The sequence below is a fragment of the Paroedura picta genome, chromosome 8 (assembly GCF_049243985.1).
Source record: "Paroedura picta isolate Pp20150507F chromosome 8, Ppicta_v3.0, whole genome shotgun sequence".
NCBI lineage: Eukaryota > Metazoa > Chordata > Lepidosauria > Squamata > Gekkonidae > Paroedura > Paroedura picta.
This window is the reverse complement of record NC_135376.1, coordinates 104,327,439-104,348,854: the sequence shown is the minus strand read 5'-3', so window position 1 is coordinate 104,348,854 and position 21,416 is coordinate 104,327,439. Positions and strand designations below refer to the sequence as shown.

General features: G+C 56.8%; 1 protein-coding gene and 2 long non-coding RNA genes across 4 annotated transcripts; all 3 read left to right on the top strand.

Annotated features, from left to right (window-relative positions):
* Window positions 1-1,084: 1,084 nt before the first annotated feature.
* Window positions 1,085-2,103, top strand: LOC143842750 (uncharacterized). Its single transcript, XR_013233336.1, has 3 exons — window positions 1,085-1,192; window positions 1,452-1,547; window positions 2,053-2,103. It is a non-coding gene; the product is annotated as an uncharacterized LOC143842750 (long non-coding RNA).
* A 3,673-nt stretch (window positions 2,104-5,776) lies between these two features.
* LOC143842749 (uncharacterized) lies at window positions 5,777-6,961 on the top strand. Its single transcript, XR_013233335.1, has 3 exons — window positions 5,777-5,900; window positions 6,098-6,229; window positions 6,359-6,961. It is a non-coding gene; the product is annotated as an uncharacterized LOC143842749 (long non-coding RNA).
* A 5,194-nt stretch (window positions 6,962-12,155) lies between these two features.
* Window positions 12,156-20,892, top strand: LOC143842747 (maestro heat-like repeat-containing protein family member 7). 2 transcript variants are annotated; one of them, XM_077347908.1, is made up of 14 exons: window positions 12,156-12,236; window positions 14,962-15,035; window positions 15,993-16,069; window positions 16,567-16,671; window positions 16,786-16,859; window positions 17,234-17,339; window positions 17,599-17,694; window positions 18,196-18,300; window positions 18,574-18,706; window positions 18,996-19,075; window positions 19,425-19,586; window positions 19,696-19,792; window positions 20,042-20,400; window positions 20,763-20,892. In XM_077347908.1, the coding sequence occupies exons 1-13, from the start codon at window positions 12,214-12,216 to the stop codon at window positions 20,047-20,049; spliced, it is 1,140 nt and encodes a 379-aa protein (XP_077204023.1). In that variant the 5' UTR covers window positions 12,156-12,213; the 3' UTR covers window positions 20,050-20,400; window positions 20,763-20,892. The 2 variants fall into 2 exon arrangements, with proteins under 2 accessions (XP_077204023.1, XP_077204024.1); XM_077347909.1 differs by having other exon boundaries at window positions 20,042-20,151; window positions 20,763-20,788.
* Window positions 20,893-21,416: the final 524 nt, after the last annotated feature.

Here is a 21,416-nt window from a genome sequence, read left to right as displayed (position 1 = left end):
GATTTCGCTGGCTCCAGTAGCAGAGGGATGGCAGTCTCAGGAGCAAGGGGGGCCCGGCACACGGATCCCGCACTGACTTGCAGCCGCCCCCGAGAGGGGTGCTTGCAGAAAAGGGACCGGGGTCCCCATCCTCCCAGGCCCCTGGGTTAGGAAGCCCCACAGCTGTCCCACGCGCACCTCTTGGAGGGACGGGACCCTCTACCCTGCCTCCTTCTGCAAAGGATGCCGTCTCCTCGGGGTCCAGCCATGTGCCCTGAGGGCCAGGGCAGCCATGGAGACTTTCAGGAGGGAGCCTCCTCGGGAGCAGGAGAAGCAGCGGCTCGTGTCCAGCCAGATGGACTGCCCCTGACTGGGGATGCTGCTTCTCTCCTTGGCCCTCCATGGCCAGGCTCACAGCCTGCCTCTCGCCACTTGCAGGGCCCCAGACAGGACCGGGCATTCTTACAGGCGGTCCGGGGGTTCTGCCACGGCCGGGAGCGTTCTCTGCCTTCTTGCAAGCAAAGAATTGCAGAGAAAATACGAGTGAGTGAGACTCAGGACTGGGGGGGGGGGGAGGAAAGGGAGTGGGGGGCAGGAGCAGACCTGCCCCAGCCCAAGGAGCTCTGATGTTTTCTTTTTGAAACCTTTGTCTCCCCAAGGACATCATGCACGAGTCATTCCTTGCCCTAGAGGCGAGATTGGTTGGATGTATGGAGGCTGTGGCAGAGCTGAGGTATGTTTCTTCCTGAGGGAACCTTGGTGCCAGGCCCTCGGAGGGGAGGGAGGGAGGGAGACTGTCCTGGGGCTGCAGGACGGTCAACAGAGCCAGCCCAAGGGAGAGACGGGAGGCCATGGCTGCTTCCTGCCCGGCCTCAGGGCGATGCGGGCAGAGTGCCTGAGGGCAGCACCTGTTCTCCAGCTGGGAGCAGTGCCTCCCTCCCCGAGGCTCTCCCTGACTCTCAGGCGCTGCACTGCCATCCTCTCCTCCACCCTCACCCTCACGCTGCTCAGGGGGAAGTGGCGAGCCTCAGACGAAGCCCCGGCAGGGCTGGGGGATTGCCCTCCCTTCCAGCACGGAGTCTAATCCCGGCCCTTCTGTCCTGCCAGCAAGTTCCATCCGCCCCTGAGGACAGATCTCCGGCAGTCGATTGTAGCCTGGGCTCTGGGGATGGTCCTCGGAGGCCCCCCGATACAGGCAGACCCCGCAGGCCAGGTACCTTGAGCGACACCTGATTCCTCAAGAGGGTGGCAGACACACCTGGCGGTCCCGTCTTCTCTGGAGGACGAGGTCCAGCTGTGGGGAGAGCTGTGTCCCTCCTCCGGAAGAGGCGAAAGACGCAGGGTCCCTCTTTGGGTCCCGAATCCAGAGGCCTCCTTCCCTGGAGGATGGAGTGGTGGTCTTCAAGGCTTCCTGGCCAGCCCTGGGGCGAGGGGGGGTCAGGCTTTTCATGCCAGATCGCTCTTCCCATCAGGCCCTGCAGCAGAAGGCAGAGGAGGCCCTGCGCAGGATGCTGCGGGGCCTGATCCACGAGGATCCCTCCGCAGGCCACCTGGACACCCTGCTGGACGTAAGTAGCTGGAGAAGGTGGGAGGGAGATGGGCCAAGGGGATCCCAAGGGAGCCCAGCGGGGAGAAAGGGTCACCTCTGGCGCAACACAATCCCCCCCACCCTCCTGCCGCATGGGGGGGCCCTCCCACCTGGCTGCTCTAGAACCCCATTCCTGGAATTTGGCTTTCTGTGGCGGCAGCAGAGTGGCTTGCCTCTCTCCTGGGGGAAGAACTCCCAAGGAGCTGCCGTCCGTGAGCCGTGGGAGCACGCCAACTGGAAGGGTCACTGGGCACCCCGGCTCCAGGCTGGGAGACGACGGGCCCCTCAGGGGGCAGGTTGGGGGCAGGCAGCTCTCCCACAGGAACAGAGCCCTTTCCAGAGCCTGGGGCCCACCCTCTCTGGGGATCTTCCTTGGTGGGCAGATCTGCAGGGGGAGGGTGTGCTGAGGACCATGCCCTGGTCCGAGGGTGTGGGCTGAGGGCCTGCTTCCTTCCTCTTCCTTCCTTCCTTCCTTCCTTCCACAGCAACTCTTATACTGGCTCCGGGTCAGCTGGCCTGCCCCCAGAGCCCGGGCAGCTGCTCTGTTGAGGGACGTCCTCCTGGATGCCTGCAAAATGCCTGGCTTAAACGTAAGTCCTCCACCCCCAGCAGGATCTGGCCCGTGGAGCCCAGCAAGAGAGGAGGGGCTGTTCCATCTCTGGGAGGGGGAAGATGAGGACTGGCCCTCCCTGCCTCCCTCCCCGAAGTGCCAGAGTGTCCACCCCTGGGACATTGTTCCTTCTCCTCTAAGGTCCCGCCAGGATCAGTGGGGAGGGTCAGGAGGGGGAAGACCCCAGTGGTTCAGGGCTCCGGGGCCGTCTCTGGATGGACAAGCGAGGCCTCTTCTTCTGCTTCCAATCTAGATCTTCAGCCAGCATACATTCGGGCACGTGGTGGCGAAGCTGATGGACAGCTGATGCAATTGCAGCAGAAGAAGCAGGGTGAGTTAGGGTCCCTTTTCCGGGGTAGGGCACCCCCTCCCTCCCTTCAGAGCAACGGGGTTCCTTCTGTGCAGATCAGCCTTCCCCACCACAGCCTCCAGACATCTGTTCCGATTCCGCTGCCTTTCCTGGTGCTCTTTCCCCATGAGCCCAGCCCTCCTCCGAGGCCAGAGGGGGAGACCAGCGAGGCCCCGGGGGAGGGGGAAGAGACACCCCCAGGCCAGGAGGAAGCACAGCTGTTCTGTGCCGGGCCTGTCCACTAGAGCTCTTCCCGATTTCTGCCTTTCAGGCCGGAGCCAGTTCACCTGGGAGGAGGACCCAGAACGGCCCTGGAGAGAGAGCTACGCCCACCTCATCACGGCAGCTGAGGTACGGAGGCCCGTCTGTGGTGCTGGCCAGGCATTCTTGGAAAGGCCTCCCCTCTTGGGCCAGGGTCAAGGGGGGCTTTGTTTATTCCCCGGGAGGGAGGGAGGGACACAGGAGATCCCCCTTGGGCGATACTTCTGGCAGTGGTGTGCAGAGAGACTGGGAGTCCTCCTGTCCCTTCGGCATGCCACAGCTCTGGAGCATGCCCTGATTCATTGTGGGAATCCCATTTCCTCGCAGGGCAGTTGGAGAGGGGCGAGGGAGGGAGGGCAGGAGCCAACCCCTCTGGGGAAGAGGCACCAGGGCTTCCGTTTGGAGAGGACTGACAGGGTCTCTTCCTGGTTTCAGGTGTTCGGAGGTCACCTCAGCGCGAGGCAGAGGCTCTCTCTCCAGGAGGCCGCTCTGGAGGACGCCCTGAGCCAGGACGGGCGGTGGGTGAGGGAGGGAGGCCTCTTGGTCCTCCTCTCCCTCCTGGGCCAGGCCAGGGCCCTGCTGGAGGAGGAGGAGGAGGTGCGTAGAGGGGGAGATCACACGTAGAGGGGGGAGGCAAACGTCCCACCCTCTGGCCTGGGCTGTGAAGAGGGCAGGAATCACTGGGGGCATTTCTCCATCTCCCCAGATCGAAGACCTCCGGAGCAACCTCTCTGCCCTGCTCTATAATATGTGGCGGGGCAGAGAGGTCCCCCCCGAAATTGCGGCACTCCTGCCAAGTTCAGGTAATGTTCCTCTCCGGGGAATCAGGGGTGGGCAAGGAGCCGTGGCTTTGGGACTGCGTGAGGGGCCAGGGCTCTGGCTGCTCCACACCAAGGCCCCTCATTGGTCTCCGGGCAATGAAGGCTCCTCGGAGGAAATCCCTTGCTGCTTTTCCCCAGCTCAGAAGCAAGTCTGCCATCTCTTGCCTATTTTATGGACCAGTGCAAGAGAGCTGACCCTGTGCCTGCCAGCTTTTCTTTTCTCCCCTACAGATGAGTAAAAGGACCCTGCAGGAGTGCCCTTCCTCCTCCTCCTCGTCCTCGTCCTCCTCCCACCACCCGTTCCCATGCTGGGGCTCGAGAGAGCACGGGTTACATGCCCGGGCAGCGTCATGTGCCCCCCAACAGACCCCAAGAGACTTTTTAGATAATCCCGTACCTCCACATGATATCCAAGATTCAGACCTCCCTCCAAAGGGAACAACCACAAGGGCCTTCAGGGATTTGTCTGGATTCCAAAATGTTTCCGCCCATCTGCCCCCCACGACACCTCTTTGCCTGTTGGGTTGACCAAGATTCCTGGACCTTGGGGACCATTCCAGTTCGTCTCAGCCACTTCAGAGGGCTTCCAGGTAACGAAGACTCGCTCTCCTCCTGACCCTGTTCTTTCGCCTGCCGACCCCATGCTCGCCTTCGTGAAAGAGGCCGATGCACCCAGCTCCACCCCGGGAGCCCTGCTGTCGCAGCAGGTGTGGCCCGCAGATCTGCTACACCCCTGTGCATCCTCCTGTCGATGGTCGCTGTTTCTCGAGATCCCTTTGCCTCGGGGCAGCCAGGGCTCCTTCTGAGGAAGGGCCTTCGGACAACCGGCAGGTTGACCCGCCCCCTTTGGGACCCCAACCTCGAAGCGAGTCAGCGATCTCTGGCACATTTCACTGATCGGTGCCAGTGAGCTGACGCAGGGGCCTCCCTGCTTTTCTTCTCTCCCCTACAGATGAAAGAAGACCCTGCAGGAGTGCCCTTCCTCCCCCCCCCCTCCTCCTGCCTTCCTCATGCTGGGACTCTGGAGCAAAACCAAGCCTCCCAAACCCATTCCAGCCATTTGTCGTTGGCAGCTCTTGCAGCGGTCCCCAGTGGCTCCCCCTCCTCTTGGGACGGGTCTGGTCCCTCCTCCTGAGAAGCCAGAAGACTCGCCTGTGTTCCTGTCCCAGTGCACATTTGAACGAGGCTGAGATCAGACCAGGGCCAGCTTCCTTGGAAGCCTGCTGAAGGACAAAGCAGCTGAGCGGCCAACGCCACAGCTGGAGCCCCGGGACGGGGTGGCTGTGAAACTCTCAACCCCAAGGTGCTCCCTGGGGAGAGCAACAGAAGTCTCTCTCTCTCCCGTCTGGCGCTGGACCCGAAACACTTGCTCATTCCAGTAGAACTGTACCCTCCTGGGGCACCGCAGTCAGAAACAGTGTTTCTCAGTGCTGTGGACAACACAGAGGAGGACACAATTGCAGAACCTCAGGAACCAGAAGGAGTTGCAGAGGGGGGTAGAGCCTCGCAACTAGAAACAATGTTCCTCAGAGCTGTGGGCAACACAAAGCGAGCTTCCTCGCACCCAGAAACAATGTTTCTCAGTGTTGAGGACAACACAGAATAAGACACAACTGCAGATCCTCAGGAACCAGAAGGGGCTCCCGGGCCAAGTGTCAGACAATCGCCCAGAGCAAGCAAAGGAGTCCCACCAGACGGGTTTTCTCATGTGGTCAAGGCGGCAGCAGCAGCACCTGAGCCTTTCACATGGAGAGAGATCGAAAGGATGCCTGCCAACGAAGCAGCAAAGTGGAGAAAGCTGCAGAAGAAGAGACTGAATCTCTGATCAAGAACCAAACCTGGACACTCACAGATCTGCCTCCAGGGAAGAGGACAGTGGGAGGCAAGTGGATCGTGGTGCCGAAGGGGAAGGACAAAGGCACAAAGCCCCATTGGTTGCCAAAGGATACTCCCAGAAGGACGGAGAAGACAATGATGAAACCTCCGCACCAGTGGTGGACACACTTCAACTAGAATGCTCTTGGGCAGGAGTAGTCAAACTGCGGCCCTCCAGATTTCCATGGACTACAATTCCCATGAGCCCCTGCCCATGAATGCTGGCAGGGGCTCATGGGAATTGTAGTTCATGGACATCTGGAGGGCCACAGTTTGACTCCCTCTGCTCTTGGGCATAGCAGCAGCAAGAAAGATGCACGTGGAGCCTCTGGATGGAAAGACAGCATTTCCTCGTGGAGGAATGAAGGAAGAAGTCTACCTGGAACAACCACCTGGATTTGAAAGGCACAGAGACAGGTTAGTGCTTCTGACTCCCCGTGGCCGTCTGGGATGATGACCACTGGATTGCAAACTTCAGAATGTCAAGGGGAACGTTTTTTGAAATTGTGGAAGCTCTCCATGGCCGCATGGAGAGGCAAGTAACTGGCATGCGGTGCCCTATTCCTGTGGGGAAAAGGGTGGCAGCCGCCTTGTGGTACTTGTCCACCCCACAGTACTTCCGGACAGTTGCCCAGCAATTCGGATTAGGAGTCTCCACGGTCAGCGAGATCCTGCTGGAGTTCTGCTTCGCCATGGAGGCAGAATTGTACAGCAAAGTGGTGTGCCTCGGAGACCGGCTTGGAGCGGTGGGTGTCCTTATATCCCCTTTGCCCTTTAATTTTTTTTCCGTTTTTGATAGGTGAGCAACGAATACTCGATGCGCCCCACGTTAACTTTAATCCCTGGTGTCTATTCTTTTCTTTTTCTTTCCTCAGACGGGTTCCCACCTTGTTTCGCCGCGGTTGACGGTACCCACATCCCGATCCGAGCACCTGAGGGAAGCATAAAGGAGCACGGGAACAGGAAGGACTTTTGTCCTGTTCTCCTTCAAGGAACCGTGGACTTCTCCGGACGGTTTATAGATTTTGAGGTGGGGTGGAGTGGGAGGAGGCACGATGCCCTTGTGTTCCGTGAATCGAACCTCAGGGCAACCATGGACCAAGGGGTCTTTGTCCCCGGCAACCCCACCGCCACCATTGAGGGAGTGCGTGTTCCGGCTTTGGTGCTCGGAGATGGAGCCTACCCCACACGACGCTGGCTCATGACTCCCTATAAGCGGCCAAGGACAAATGTGCAGAGCTACTACAACCTCAGGCACTCCCGCGCAAGGAATGTCGTGGAGCGTGCCTTTGGCCCTTTGAAGGCTCGGTTCCATCGCTTGATGTCACGACTCCATGTGCATATAGACAATGTGACACCATTGATCATCGCATGTGTCATCTTGGAACAACATCTGCGAGGACAAGGGACATCACATCCCCTTCCCAGTGGCTGAATCAGACCCTGTAGTCCTTGAGGATGCAGCAGCCATCCCTCAAGCCAGAAAAAAAAGGATCTATTCGGAGGGGTGCAAGGTTCGGGACGCTATGGCCAGTTACCTTTTCAGAAATAGGAGACGGTTTTGATTGTGACCTTTTGCCTATGTGTGCTATGTGAAATAAAGTTTAATGTTCTTTGTTCAACCTTGTCTTCAGCCACTATCTTTGTGTTGTTTGACTAAGTAGCCGATTCTCTGGTCCGAAAGCACTTGAACAGACCTCACTGCCTCACTGTAGTAACACCCCTGTGAGATTGACAAACACAAGACAGAAGCACTCTACAGGCAAGGGTTGGGGAGGCGGCTAGCCAGGAAGTGTTGGCGACACCTACTCCAGTGGAGGACATAGGCACTGATTTTATTTGATGTTCCAGGGAATAATTCCACTGGTGGACAGCATGGCTACATTTAAAGTTTTGGAGGCTGACTTGACTGTGGTGGCTATGAGAAGCCTCTTCCCCCAAATGCTTCTCTCTACTTTGGGACAGCAGTAAGATGCTGTTATTTCCAGCAGAGGTTACCAGCTACTAAGAAGATGGTGGTGCTGGAGAGGGGACTAGTGCGCTTTAAAATTGTGGTTTGGGGTGGGGTGGGGGTGGGGGGTTCCCTGTTTCATCCCCTGTTTCATCCCCTGTTTTAAAAAGTTTGTTTAAAATGTTTGGGGGGTTCCCTGTTTCATTCCCTGTTTGATAATGTTTGTTTTCTATTTATTAAAAATAAAATGTTTGTAATACTGTTGGCAGAAAAGCCTCCAGTGGGACTCCTTACACTCTCACCCCTTTCACCCCACACCCACACATCACAGTTTAAACCCATTCACCAGAAAGGCCTGCCTGCCTTCAGAGGATCAGAGCATCAGAGCAGTCGTCCAGCCATCCCATTCAGGCTGCCGGGCTTCTAGACACCTTCCTCCTGCTGAGCTTTGAAGGGCTGGGACGGGTTCAGGCCCTTGTCCGCCCAGCGGGAAGGGCGTGCTGCCCTCGGCTGGCTCAGGCACAATGGAGGATGCTAATCTGGAGGGCCTTTCCCTCTGTGGACCAGCAGTTCAGGGACTGGAGTTCAGCAGCTGGGCCAAGGTGTATGTCTCCACCTTATGAGCCTACCTTCTGAATTGTCGGAGGTCAGACATCAACGCGGCTGCTAATGCTGGTGGTGGGGCAGGGAAGCATGTGCCGAAGGAGTGGGTGTGCCACAGGCCCAGGGGGTGATGTGCACTGATGTCTGCGGATACTACCTTCCCATCCCCTGGCTCGACATCAAGGGGCTCGCCTTCCGGACACCATTAGGAGGGAGGTTCCCCGTGTCGGTGCCCCATCGATGACCACAGGGATTCGGAGGCAGATGCTCCTTTGGGCTGCCCCAACTGTTCCGCTGCAGGGCCTCCCCCTCGGGACTCCGTACAAGGTCCAAGCGGTTGGAGGTTACGTGCAGGGGAGAGCCGGCTTTCGGATCAGACTTTTCTCATGCCGCTGGTGCTCGTAACGCTGCAAGAGAGTCAAGGGGGAGTCACCTGGGTCTCAGGGGCTGCATCCATGTTCCTAGGCCAGGATATCGCAGCACACAGTGGCCAGGCACATGGCACTGCCATGCAACATACCCATAGCGCAGGGGCACCTGAGGTTGTGGTAGCTTTTCTGGTGAGACCGACTGGCCAGCGGTGCCCGGCTTCCAGAGCATTAAGGAACGATCAGTGGGAGTGGGAGTTTGGGGGCGAAAGTCCCTGAAATTACTGGAGCTGAGGGGGCCAGTTCTTTAATTGGCTTAGCAACCTCTGGGGGCGCCCTCTGCAGATGGTTTGGTTTGCCAAGTGATGGGGTTCTTTAGTTGGACCCGGGTGTGATCTGTGGTTGCACAAGGTTTTTGGCTGGCCTGATGGAATTGGTCCTGGTTATGGAGCGTTGGCGGGAACGGGGCCTGTTTGGCTTCGTTCTGTGGCGGGTCTGCATGGGTTGGAGCGTGTTGGCAGGGAGTCCGGTGTGTGATCAGATTCCCTGGGGTTCGGGGCCTCGCTAAGAGGTGGCATGTAAACCAGCGCGGCTTACCTGGCTCGGAGGCCAGGGGCTCGTTTTGCCAGGCGGCCTGGGGACAGCCGAACGAGGTGGACGTACGTTTGCTCCCCCACTTAGGTCGCTTCCCCTGGGGCGAACTTTGTATTATTATCATTATCATTATCATTATCATTATTATTACTATTATTGTTATTATCATCATCATCATCATTTCCTGCCACTCCCTACTGGCTTGTGGCAGGTAACAGTAGTCTTACAATACCCCATTAAAACCCCCACTAATAGACTATAAATATACCCAACACGGCAGAAAATGCCACTCTCCCCTACCCAGTCAACGGCATTAGGGGATGGAGGCTAATACTGTATACTTCAGACCCCAGGGGGGTGGCAATGTTGTCCCTCGCCAGTCCTAGCCTCAACCAGGGACCTGGCGGAAGAGCTCCGTTTTATAGGCCCTGCGGAACGCCGACGGATCCCGCAGGGCCCGTAGCTCGCCCGGGAGCTCATTCCACCAGGTAGGGGCCAGGACAGAGAAAGTCCTGGCCCTGGTTGAGGCTAGGCGCGCTTCTCTGGGGCCGGGAACGACCAATAGATTTCCCCCCGCAGAGCGTAAGGCGAAAGGCGGTCCCTCAGATATGTGGGTCCCAACCCGCGTAAAGCCTTGAAGGTTAGAACCAAAACCTTGAACCGGATCCGGACAGCAATGGGCAACCCATGCAGCTGCCTCTGCACAAGCTGGATGTGGGCCCTCCAAGGTGGGCCAGTGAGGACCCTCGCAACTGCATTTTGCACTAGCTGAAGTTTCCGGGTCCGCGGCCCTTTCCACCACCTGTCCCAGGAACGTTAAATGCGATCCTGGGCTTCAGTTGGCAGGGTCCCGCGGGTCCAACGTTGTTTTTTTCAAGAGAGGGCGAAATGCTAGCGAGGCTTGGCCGTGCTTAGCGTCAAAGATACTCAGGTATTCTGGCAGCCAGGCAAAGGACCTTGGGTGGCGACTTGCCATTGTCTGCCTCCCTGTCATGACACCCCAATGTATGTTGTAGGGACTCGCACCCAGATCCTTGGAGGTTTCACATCCAAATACTAGCCAAGGTTGGCCATGCTTCGCTTCTAAGATACTCAGATTGTGTGACAGCCAGGCAAGGGGCCACGTCGTGGCAGGTCCCAGGGAGAGGTGGATGCTGCTGCTGTCAGCTCAGGCCTAAGGCTCCACGGCCACCGCAGCCAAGTCATGATGAATTGTCTTGATCGTGGATCTCCAGAAGGGGCTCCTGGGCCTTTCGCTGTAGGGGCCTACTCCGTCGGGGGATGGAAGGTCTTGAGGGAGGGGGCTTTCTGGGACTGGTTGGCCGCCCCTCCCTCCCTCCCTCCCTCCCTCCCTCCCTCCCTCCCTCCCTCCCTCCCTCCCACAGCTTTCCAGAAATCAGGGTGCATAAAGTTTGACAGTACTGCTGTGGTTGCCAAGGGACCCACAACAGCCACAGAATCCTGTGGGCTTCCTTAAAAAAGAAAAAAATGTGTTTCTTCGTTCCCCTCCCCTTCAATCATATTTGGTTCTGGAAAGAGAGGACGTTGTCGTAGAAAACTTTAGAAGAAAAAGAAGAAGAAGAAGAAGAGTTGGTTCTTATATGCCGCTTTTCCCTACCCGAAGGAGGCTCAAAGCGGCTTACAGTCGCCTTCCCTTTCCTCTCCCCACAACAGACACCCTGTGGGGTGGGTGAGGCTGAGAGAGCTCTGATATTACTGCTCGGTCAGAACAGCTCTATCAGTGCCGTGGCGAGCCCACGGTCACCCAGCTGGTTCCATATGTGGGAGCGCAGAATCGAACCTGGCATGCCAGATTAGAAGTCTGCACTCCTAACCTCTACACCAAACTGGCTCTCTGTAGTGCCCTGTTTTGCCTCATAAGGACTTCCCAACCATCTTAAGGTTGCCCTCCTTCTGGAGAACATCAACAGAGAAATATCTGAAACTGTGGCCAGGTTTTTGCAAGATGCCATCAAACAGCGTCCGGACTGTTATTCAGGACAATTTTCTTGCATATTTATCAATTCCTGGGAGGGCTTTGTTTATTTACTGTGTCTTTTTCTTACTATTTTTGCTTTTCTGTCTCTGTATTCCACTTCCAACTGTAACTCAGATTTTATAGGCCAAGAAATGACTTGTATCTGGAACTATGGGTTCTGGTCTTGCTCTGGAGGGTAACTTTTTTTGCGCACAGAATTGGCCATGCCCATTTAACATTTTTTGCGCTGTTCTGAAAACATGGTTCAGCGGCGTTAAAAACATGAGCTTTTCAACAGCAGAAAATGTTTTCATTCATCCACCCTTCTTCCCTGACATCTCTCCCCTTATGCTCCTGCTCATTTTCAAACTTGGGGTTTAAAGTGGGGTTTAAAGATATGTCCTTGTGAACTACAAATGGGTTCGAGGGGTTTGATTGGCTGGTTTGGCAGAGAGTTCTAATGTGGCTGTGTTTGGTTGCTGTGAGACAGTTTATTAATGCAACAAGATCAACATGTGCTTATATATGCCCACAGTTATAATGGTCAGTTCTTAGTTTGACGAAGAGTGCTTGCACTCGAAAGCTCACGCCTTGAATACATCTTTGTTGGTCTTAAAGGTGCCCCTGGACTCTGATTTTGTTGTCCCCCCCTGGGAGTGACTCATCCCATGCTGGAGTGGGAGGGAAGGCCAGGAAACAGCCCCCTGGGCCACTGTAACCCGAGGGACGGGCGGGACGGGGCCTCCTTTGTGACATCACCCCCTGCTGGTGCCCTGGGCTGCCGCACCCGGGGGGTCCTTTGTGGGTTGTTGAAGGAGCGTTGGAGTTGGAGTTGAAAGAGATTGGTGGAGAAAAATCGTGTTTTGTTGGTTTATTGGTTTATTTCTTTTTGATTTCACTTTATCCATTTATTTAACTAAATTGTTTTATTTATTTTATTTCACTTATTTATTTATTTTAATTATTTTATTTTATTAATTCATTCATTTATTCTTTTTGATTCATTTATATTATTCGTTTTTTATTTATTTAATTTTACCTTTATATTTATTTGTATATATCTGTATATATCTGTATATATTTGTATATTTCTTTCTATATATATATATATATATATATATATATATATTTGTATTTATTTGTATATATTTGTATATATTTATTTATTTGTATATTTATTTGTATATTGATTTATTTGTACATTTGTATATATTATTTGTATATATTTTTAAGACCATGGCTGAAAAACATCTAAAAATGTAAGTGGGGCACCTGTATTCTTTTCCTATGCAATTTTTATCTCACGATCTCCCAATCGATCCTGGTTGGGAAGCGGGACGTGTTGCTCTTAGAATCATAGAATCATAGATTTGGAAGGGGCCATACAGGCCATCTAGTCCAACCCCCTGCTCAACGCAGGATCAGCCCTAAGCATCCTAAAGCATCCAAGAAAAGTGTGTATCCAACCTTTGCTTGAAGACTGCCAGTGAGGGGGAGCTCACCACCTCCTTAGGCAGCCTATTCCACTGCTGAACTACTCTGACTGTGAAAAATCTTTTCCTGATTGTTGTTGTTATGTGCGAAGTCGTGTCCGACCCATCGCGACCCCATGGACAATGATCCTCCAGGCCTTCCTGTCCTCTACCATTCCCCGGAGTCCATTTAAGTTTGCACCTACTGCTTCAGTGACTCCATCCAGCCACCTCATTCTCTGTGGTCCCCTTCTTCTTTTGCCCTCGATCGCTCCCAGCATTAGGCTCTTCTCAAGGGAGTCCTTCCTTCTCATGAGGTGGCCAAAGTATTTGAGTTTCATCTTCAGGATCTGGCCTTCTAAAGAGCAGTCAGGGCTGATCTCCTCTAGGACTGACCGGTTTGTTCGCCTTGCAGTCCAAGGGACTCGCAAGAGCCTTCTCCAGCACCACAGTTCAAAAGCCTCAATTCTTTGACGCTCGGCCTTCCTTATGGTCCAACTTTCGCAGCCATACATTGCAACTGGGAAGACCATAGCCTTGACTAAACGCACTTTTGTTGGCAGGGTGATGTCTCTGCTTTTTAGGATGCTGTCTAGATTTGCCATAGCTTTCCTTCCCAGAAGCAAGCGTCTTTTAATTTCTTTGCTGCAGTCCCCATCTGCAGTGATTTGGAGCCCAGGAAAATAAAATCTGTCACTATCTCCATTTCTTCCCCATCTATTTGCCATGATATCTTTTCCTGATATCTAGCCTATATCGTTGTACTTGAAGTTTAAACCCATTACTGCGTGTCCTCTCCTCTGCATCCAACAGAAACAGCATCCTGCCCTCCTCCAAGTGACAACCTTTCAAATACTTAAAGAGGGCTATCATGTCCCCTCTAAGCCTCCTTTTCTCCAGGCTGAACATTCCCAAGTCCCTCAACCTATCTTCATAGGGCTTGGTCCCTTGGCCCCAGATCATCTTCGTCGCTCTCCTCTGTACCCTTTCAATTTTATCGACGTCCTTCTTGAAGTGAGGCCTCCAGAACGGCACACAGTACTCCAGGTGTGGTCTGACCAGTGCCGTATACAATGGGACTATGCCATCTTGTGATTTTGATGTGATGCCCCTGTTGATACAGCCCAAAATGGCATTTGCCTTTTTTACCGCTGCATCACACTGCCTGCTCATGTTTAGTTTACAATCCACAAGTACTCCAACGTCTCGTTCACACACAGTGTTACCTAGAAGCGTATCCCCCATCCAGTAGACATGCTTTGCATTTTTCTGACCCAGATGCAGAACTTTACACTTATCTTTATTAAATTGCATCTTGTTCTCATTTGCCCATTTTTCCATTGTGTTCAGATCTCGTTGAACTCTGTCTCTATCTTCCGGAGTATTTGCCAGTCCTCCCAATTTGGTGTCAGCTGCAAACTTGATGAGTAGTCCCTCCACCCCCTCATCTAGATCATTAATAAATATGTTAAAAAGTACCGGGCCGAGCACCGAGCCCTGAGGTACCCCGCTATTCACCTCTCTCCAGTCTGATGAAACACCATTGACAAGAACGCTTTGAGTGCGGTTCTCTAACCAATTCCCTATCCACTTAACTATCTGGAAATCCAGATTGCAGTCCTTCAACTTATCCATCAGAACATATTGGGGAACCTTGTCAAAAGCTTTACTAAAATCCAAGTAAATGACATCAACCGAATTTCCATGATCCAGCAAACCTGTTACTTGGTCAAAAAAGGAAACCAGGTTGGTCTGGCAGGACCTGTTGGAGACAAATCCATGCTGACTTCCTTGGATCACGAAATTGCCCTCCAGATGTTTGCAGATCACTCCGTTTAATATCTGCTCCATTATCTTCCCCACAACAGAGGTCAGACTCACTGGTCTGTAGTTTCCCGGGTCATCCTTCCTCCCTTTTTTGAAGATCGGAATAACGTTTGCTCTCTTCCAGTCCTCCGGGACATCTCCAGTCCTTAAAGAGGGCCCGAAGATGATGGACAAGGGCTGTGCAAGTTCTCTGGAAAGTTCTTTGAGCACTCTTGGGTGCACTTCATCCGGACCAGGGGATTTGAACTCATCAATGGGCTTCCCTGGCCAATTTTAGCTCACTCTCAGCTTTGGCCTTTCTGATGATTGATCTACAGTGCCTAGTAACCTGTAGGCACTGGTTAGTATCTGCCTAGTAACCTGTAGGCACCTCATCTTCTCCAAGCGATGAGGCTGTCCGAACGCTCAGCTCCGTGTCAGGGGAGGGAAAGAGTGTGTCAGGCCTTCTCCGGTCCCTCCACCCTCGCAGGCAAGAGGGGCCAAGAGCCCCCCACCGGGTGCCCAGGGGAGATTCTCTCCAGACCTCCGATGCCCTCAGAGTCACGATGCGGAGACGGAGGGACCTGCCCTCATCCCAGAGAGACTCCCTCAAGTGTTCTTTCTTATCAGGGCGGGTGGTTAGGTGGGACTGCAGACACAGGGTGCCGCCAGGCCAGTGACTCCCCTTCTCTTCCCTCCCTTCTAGCCTCCAGCGCTTAAGGGCCCTCTTCAAACGGGCCAAGGTCGCCCCCCGGGCCGGAGGAGAGGTGCAGCCTGCAGGTGAGGAGTGGAACGGAGGGCAGGGAGGGGCAGGGAGGGGGGCGGAAGAGGCAGAGCTGTTGAGGACAGTGACATTCCCAGGGCTCAGGCCCCCTGTGGATCCCAGCACAAGGAGTGCTTTTGGAACCAGCCCGACAGGGCTTGGAAATCTCGTGGCACCTTCAAGAACGACCCCATTGATTAGGGTACGTTGTCGGTGTGTCATGGCCCCTTTCGCCAGTCGGATCTGTGATGACAGACGACAACGGGGCATTCATGGAGGGCTCCTGTGGGGAGGAGAAAAGGGTAGCCCTAATGGACCCCATTCTTTCGAAGAAGGGGGGAAAGGGACACGATGTGGAGAAGGTGTGTGGGGGGGGGGGAGTCTCCTCCTAGAGTGACAGAATTTGCCGATTCTCCCACTGGAGTCGGAGGGAGGCCCGGAGACGAAACGGCTCCCCTGATGGTTTCTGTGAAGGTGCCCGACAGCAGTGCCCACGGTCGGGGCCCTGAAGAATTGTGCCTGAAGGCCAAATCGGGCTCCCCCCACACAGGAGGGCTCCACAGTCCGGGCTGAGCTGTGTGGCCATCAGAGCCCCTTGGGGGTGCTGGGGGGACACCGAGGGGGGCTGCCACGCACTACAGGCAGAGAAGTCGATGGGGGGAGGCTCTCTCTCCTGCTGTGGATGGAGCCCCACCCTCAAACCGGGGAGCCACTGGACCTGTTGCTGAAGCGATGATCCAGAGGACCCCTGAGGGGCGAGAGGGAAGGAAGCCCCCCCCTCCCCAGGGCAGGATTGGACCCAGCCCAGAACGTGTTCCCTCTGCCGACCTCTGGGTGGGGATCAGCCCGCAGGGGCACGGAAGCGGACTCTTCGCCCCTGGGAACCCGCTGGGAAGGGCTCTGAGGGAAGGCACCATGGAAGGCGCAAGGAAAGCGGGATCTCTCCGCGTATTAACCGGGCCCTTCCTCCCCAGCTGCCGCTGCCTGCAGGAGGCGCCCCAAGAGGGGAGCGGCGGAATGCATCGCCCACTTCCTGGCCGCCAAGGATACGGTAAGCCCCGTGAGGCACCAGGAGAAGCGCAGTGTCCCTTCCCTTGCGAGGCTGTTCCCCTTCCGTTCCCCTTCCTCTCGGATTTCGCTGGCTCCAGTAGCAGAGGGATGGCAGTCTCAGGAGCAAGGGGGGCCCGGCACACGGATCCCGCACTGACTTGCAGCCGCCCCCGAGAGGGGTGCTTGCAGAAAAGGGACCGGGGTCCCCATCCTCCCAGGCCCCTGGGTTAGGAAGCCCCACAGCTGTCCCACGCGCACCTCTTGGAGGGACGGGACCCTCTACCCTGCCTCCTTCTGCAAAGGATGCCGTCTCCTCGGGGTCCAGCCATGTGCCCTGAGGGCCAGGGCAGCCATGGAGACTTTCAGGAGGGAGCCTCCTCGGGAGCAGGAGAAGCAGCGGCTCGTGTCCAGCCAGATGGACTGCCCCTGACTGGGGATGCTGCTTCTCTCCTTGGCCCTCCATGGCCAGGCTCACAGCCTGCCTCTCGCCACTTGCAGGGCCCCAGACAGGACCGGGCATTCTTACAGGCGGTCCGGGGGTTCTGCCACGGCCGGGAGCGTTCTCTGCCTTCTTGCAAGCAAAGGATTGCAGAGAAAATACGAGTGAGTGAGACTCAGGACTGGGGGGGGGGAGGAAAGGGAGTGGGGGGCAGGAGCAGACCTGCCCCAGCCCAAGGAGCTCTGATGTTTTCTTTTTGAAACCTTTGTCTCCCCAAGGACATCATGCACAAGTCATTCCTTGCCCTAGAGGCGAGATTGGTTGGATGTATGGAGGCTGTGGCAGAGCTGAGGTATGTTTCTTCCTGAGGGAACCTTGGTGCCAGGCCCTCGGAGGGGAGGGAGGGAGGGAGACCGTCCTGGGGCTGCAGGATGGTCAACAGAGCCAGCCCAAGGGAGAGACGGGAGGCCATGGCTGCTTGCTGCCCGGCCTCAGGGCGATGCGGGCAGAGTGCCTGAGGGCAGCACCTGTTCTCCAGCTGGGAGCAGTGCCTCCCTCCCCGAGGCTCTCCCTGACTCTCAGGCGCTGCACTGCCATCCTCTCCTCCACCCTCACCCTCACGCTGCTCAGGGGGAAGTGGCGAGCCTCAGACGAAGCCCCGGCAGGGCTGGGGGATTGCCCTCCCTTCCAGCACGGAGTCTAATCCCGGCCCTTCTGTCCTGCCAGCAAGTTCCATCCGCCCCTGAGGACAGATCTCCGGCAGTCGATTGTAGCCTGGGCTCTGGGGATGGTCCTCGGAGGCCCCCCGATACAGGCAGACCCCGCAGGCCAGGTACCTTGAGCGACACCTGATTTCTCAAGAGGGTGGCAGACACACCTGGCGGTCCCGTCTTCTCTGGAGGACGAGGTCCAGCTGTGGGGAGAGCTGTGTCCCTCCTCCGGAAGAGGCGAAAGACGCAGGGTCCCTCTTTGGGTCCCGAATCCAGAGGCCTCCTTCCCTGGAGGATGGAGTGGTGGTCTTCAAGGCTTCCTGGCCAGCCCTGGGGCGAGGGGGGGTCAGCCTTTTCATGCCAGATCGCTCTTCCCATCAGGCCCTGCAGCAGAAGGCAGAGGAGGCCCTGCGCAGGATGCTGCGGGGCCTGATCCGCGAGGATCCCTCCGCAGGCCACCTGGACACCCTGCTGGACGTAAGTAGCTGGAGAAGGTGGGAGGGAGATGGGCCAAGGGGATCCCAAGGGAGCCCAGCGGGGAGAAAGGGTCACCTCTGGCGCAACACAATCCCCCCCACCCTCCTGCCGCATGGGGGGGCCCTCCCACCTGGCTGCTCTAGAACCCCATTCCTGGAATTTGGCTTTCTGTGGCGGCAGCAGAGTGGCTTGCCTCTCTCCTGGGGGAAGGACTCCCAAGGAGCTGCCGTCCGTGAGCCGTGGGAGCACGCCAACTGGAAGGGTCACTGGGCACCCCGGCTCCAGGCTGGGAGACGACGGGCCCCTCAGGGGGCAGGTTGGGGGCAGGCAGCTCTCCCACAGGAACAGAGCCCTTTCCAGAGCCTGGGGCCCACCCTCTCTGGGGATCTTCCTTGGTGGGCAGATCTGCAGGGGGAGGGTGTGCTGAGGACCATGCCCTGGTCCGAGGGTGTGGGCTGAGGGCCTGCTTCCTTCCTTCCTCTTCCTTCCTTCCTTCCACAGCAACTCTTATACTGGCTCCGGGTCAGCTGGCCTGCCCCCAGAGCCCGGGCAGCTGCTCTGTTGAGGGACGTCCTCCTGGATGCCTGCAAAATGCCTGGCTTAAACGTAAGTCCTCCACCCCCAGCAGGATCTGGCCCGTGGAGCCCAGCAAGAGAGGAGGGGCTGTTCCATCTCTGGGAGGGGGAAGATGAGGACTGGCCCTCCCTGCCTCCCTCCCCGAAGTGCCAGAGTGTCCACCCCTGGGACATTGTTCCTTCTCCTCTAAGGTCCCGCCAGGATCAGTGGGGAGGGTCAGGAGGGGGAAGACCCCAGTGGTTCAGGGCTCCGGGGCCGTCTCTGGATGGACAAGCGAGGCCTCTTCTTCTGCTTCCAATCTAGATCTCCAGCCAGCATACATTCGGGCACGTGGTGGCGAAGCTGTCCGTCTCCCTGGCCGACCCGGAAGCGGAGGTCCGGGAGAAGGCCAGGGAGGTCTTTGGACAGCTGATGCAATTGCAGCAGAAGAAGCAGGGTGAGTTAGGGTCCCTTTTCCGGGGTAGGGCACCCCCTCCCTCCCTTCAGAGCAACGGGGTTCCTTCTGTGCAGATCAGCCTTCCCCACCACAGCCTCCAGACATCTGTTCCGATTCCGCTGCCTTTCCTGGTGCTCTTTCCCCATGAGCCCAGCCCTCCTCCGAGGCCAGAGGGGGAGACCAGCGAGGCCCCGGGGGAGGGGGAAGAGACACCCCCAGGCCAGGAGGAAGCACAGCTGTTCTGTGCCGGGCCTGTCCACTAGAGCTCTTCCCGATTTCTGCCTTTCAGGCCGGAGCCAGTTCACCTGGGAGGAGGACCCAGAACGGCCCTGGAGGGAGAGCTACGCCCACCTCATCACGGCAGCTGAGGTACGGAGGCCCGTCTGTGGTGCTGGCCAGGCATTCTTGGAAAGGCCTCCCCTCTTGGGCCAGGGTCAAGGGGGGCTTTGTTTATTCCCCGGGAGGGAGGGAGGGAGGGACACAGGAGATCCCCCTTGGGCGATCCTTCTGGCAGTGGTGTGCAGAAAGACTGGGAGTCCTCCTGTCCCTTCGGCATGCCACAGCTCTGGAGCATGCCCTGATTCATTGTGGGAATCCCATTTCCTCGCAGGGCAGTTGGAGAGGGGCGAGGGAGGGAGGGCAGGAGCCAACCCCTCTGGGGAAGAGGCACCAGGGCTTCCGTTTGGAGAGGACTGACAGGGTCTCTTCCTGGTTTCAGGTGTTCGGAGGTCACCTCAGCGCGAGGCAGAGGCTCTCTCTCCAGGAGGCCGCTCTGGAGGACGCCCTGAGCCTGGACGGGCGGTGGGTGAGGGAGGGAGGCCTCTTGGTCCTCCTCTCCCTCCTGGGCCAGGCCAGGGCCCTGCTGGAGGAGGAGGAGGAGGTGCGTAGAGGGGGAGATCACACGTAGAGGGGGGAGGCAAACGTCCCACCCTCTGGCCTGGGCTGTGAAGAGGGCAGGAATCACTGGGGGCATTTCTCCATCTCCCCAGATCGAAGACCTCCGGAGCAACCTCTCTGCCCTGCTCTATAACATGTGGCGGGGCAGAGAGGTCCCCCCCGAAATTGCGGCACTCCTGCCAAGTTCAGGTAATGTTCCTCTCCGGGGAATCAGGGGTGGGCAAGGAGCCGTGGCTTTGGGACTGCGTGAGGGGCCAGGGCTCTGGCTGCTCCACACCAAGGCCCCTCATTGGTCTCCGGGCAATTAAGGCTCCTCGGAGGAAATCCCTCGCTGCTTTTCCCCAGCTCAGAAGCAAGTCTGCCATCTCTTGCCTATTTTATGGACCAATGCAAGAGAGCTGACCCTGCGCCTGCCAGCTTTTCTTTTCTCCCCTACAGATGAGTAAAAGGACCCTGCAGGAGTGCCCTTCCTCCTCCTCCTCGTCCTCGTCCTCCTCCCACCACCCGTTCCCATGCTGGGACTCGAGAGAGCACGGGTTACATGCCAGGTCAGCGTCATGTGCCCCCCAACAGACCCCCAGAGACTTTTTAGATAATCCCGTACCTCCACATGATATCCAAGATTCAGACCTCCCTCCAAAGGGAACAACCACAAGGGCCTTCAGGGATTTGTCTGGATTCCAAAATGTTTCCGCCCATCTGCCCCCCACGACACCTCTTTGCCTGTTGGGTTGACCAAGATTCCTGGACCTTGGGGACCATTCCAGTTCGTCTCAGCCACTTCAGAGGGCTTCCAGGTAACGAAGACTCGCTCTCCTCCTGACCCTGTTCTTTCGCCTGCCGACCCCATGCTCGCCTTCGTGAAAGAGGCCGATGCACCCAGCTCCACCCCGGGAGCCCTGCTGTCGCAGCAGGTGTGGCCCGCAGATCTGCTACACCCCTGTGCATCCTCCTGTCGACGGTCGCTGTTTCTCGAGATCCCTTTGCCTCGGGGCAGCCAGGGCTCCTTCTGAGGAAGGGCCTTCGGACAACCGGCAGGTTGACCCGCCCCCTTTGGGACCCCAACCTCGAAGCGAGTCAGCGATCTCTGGCACATTTCACTGATCGGTGCCAGTGAGCTGACGCAGGGGCCTCCCTGCTTTTCTTCTCTCCCCTACAGATGAAAGAAGACCCTGCAGGAGTGCCCTTCCTCCCCCCCCTCCTCCTGCCTTCCTCATGCTGGGACTCTGGAGCAAAACCAAGCCTCCCAAACCCATTCCAGCCATTTGTCGTTGGCAGCTCTTGCAGCGGTCCCCAGTGGCTCCCCCTCCTCTTGGGACGGGTCTGGTCCCTCCTCCTGAGAAGCCAGAAGACTCGCCTGTGTTCCTGTCCCAGTGCACATTTGAACGAGGCTGAGATCAGACCAGGGCCAGCTTCCTTGGAAGCCTGCTGAAGGACAAAGCAGCTAAGCGGCCAACGCCACAGCTGGAGCCCCGGGACGGGGTGGCTGTGAAACTCTCAACCCCAAGGTGCTCCCTGGGGAGAGCAACAGAAGTCTCTCTCTCTCCCGTCTGGCGCTGGACCCGAAACACTTGCTCATTCCAGTAGAACTGTACCCTCCTGGGGCACCGCAGTCAGAAACAGTGTTTCTCAGTGCTGTGGACAACACAGAGGAGGACACAATTGCAGAACCTCAGGAACCAGAAGGAGTTGCAGAGGGGGGTAGAGCCTCGCAAGTAGAAACAGTGTTCCTCAGAGCTGTGGGCAACACAAAGCGAGCTTCCTCGCACCCAGAAACAATGTTTCTCAGTGTTGAGGACAACACAGAACAAGA

Coding starts and splice junctions, on each gene's coding strand:
- LOC143842747 (XM_077347908.1), top strand. CDS start 12,214: ATGGCTGAAAAACATCTAAAAAT. Junction 16,070..16,566: donor TCCTGGCCGCCAAGGATACG/GTAAGCCCCGTG, acceptor CGCCACTTGCAG/GGCCCCAGACAGGACCGGGC. Junction 17,340..17,598: donor AGGCAGACCCCGCAGGCCAG/GTACCTTGAGCG, acceptor TCTTCCCATCAG/GCCCTGCAGCAGAAGGCAGA.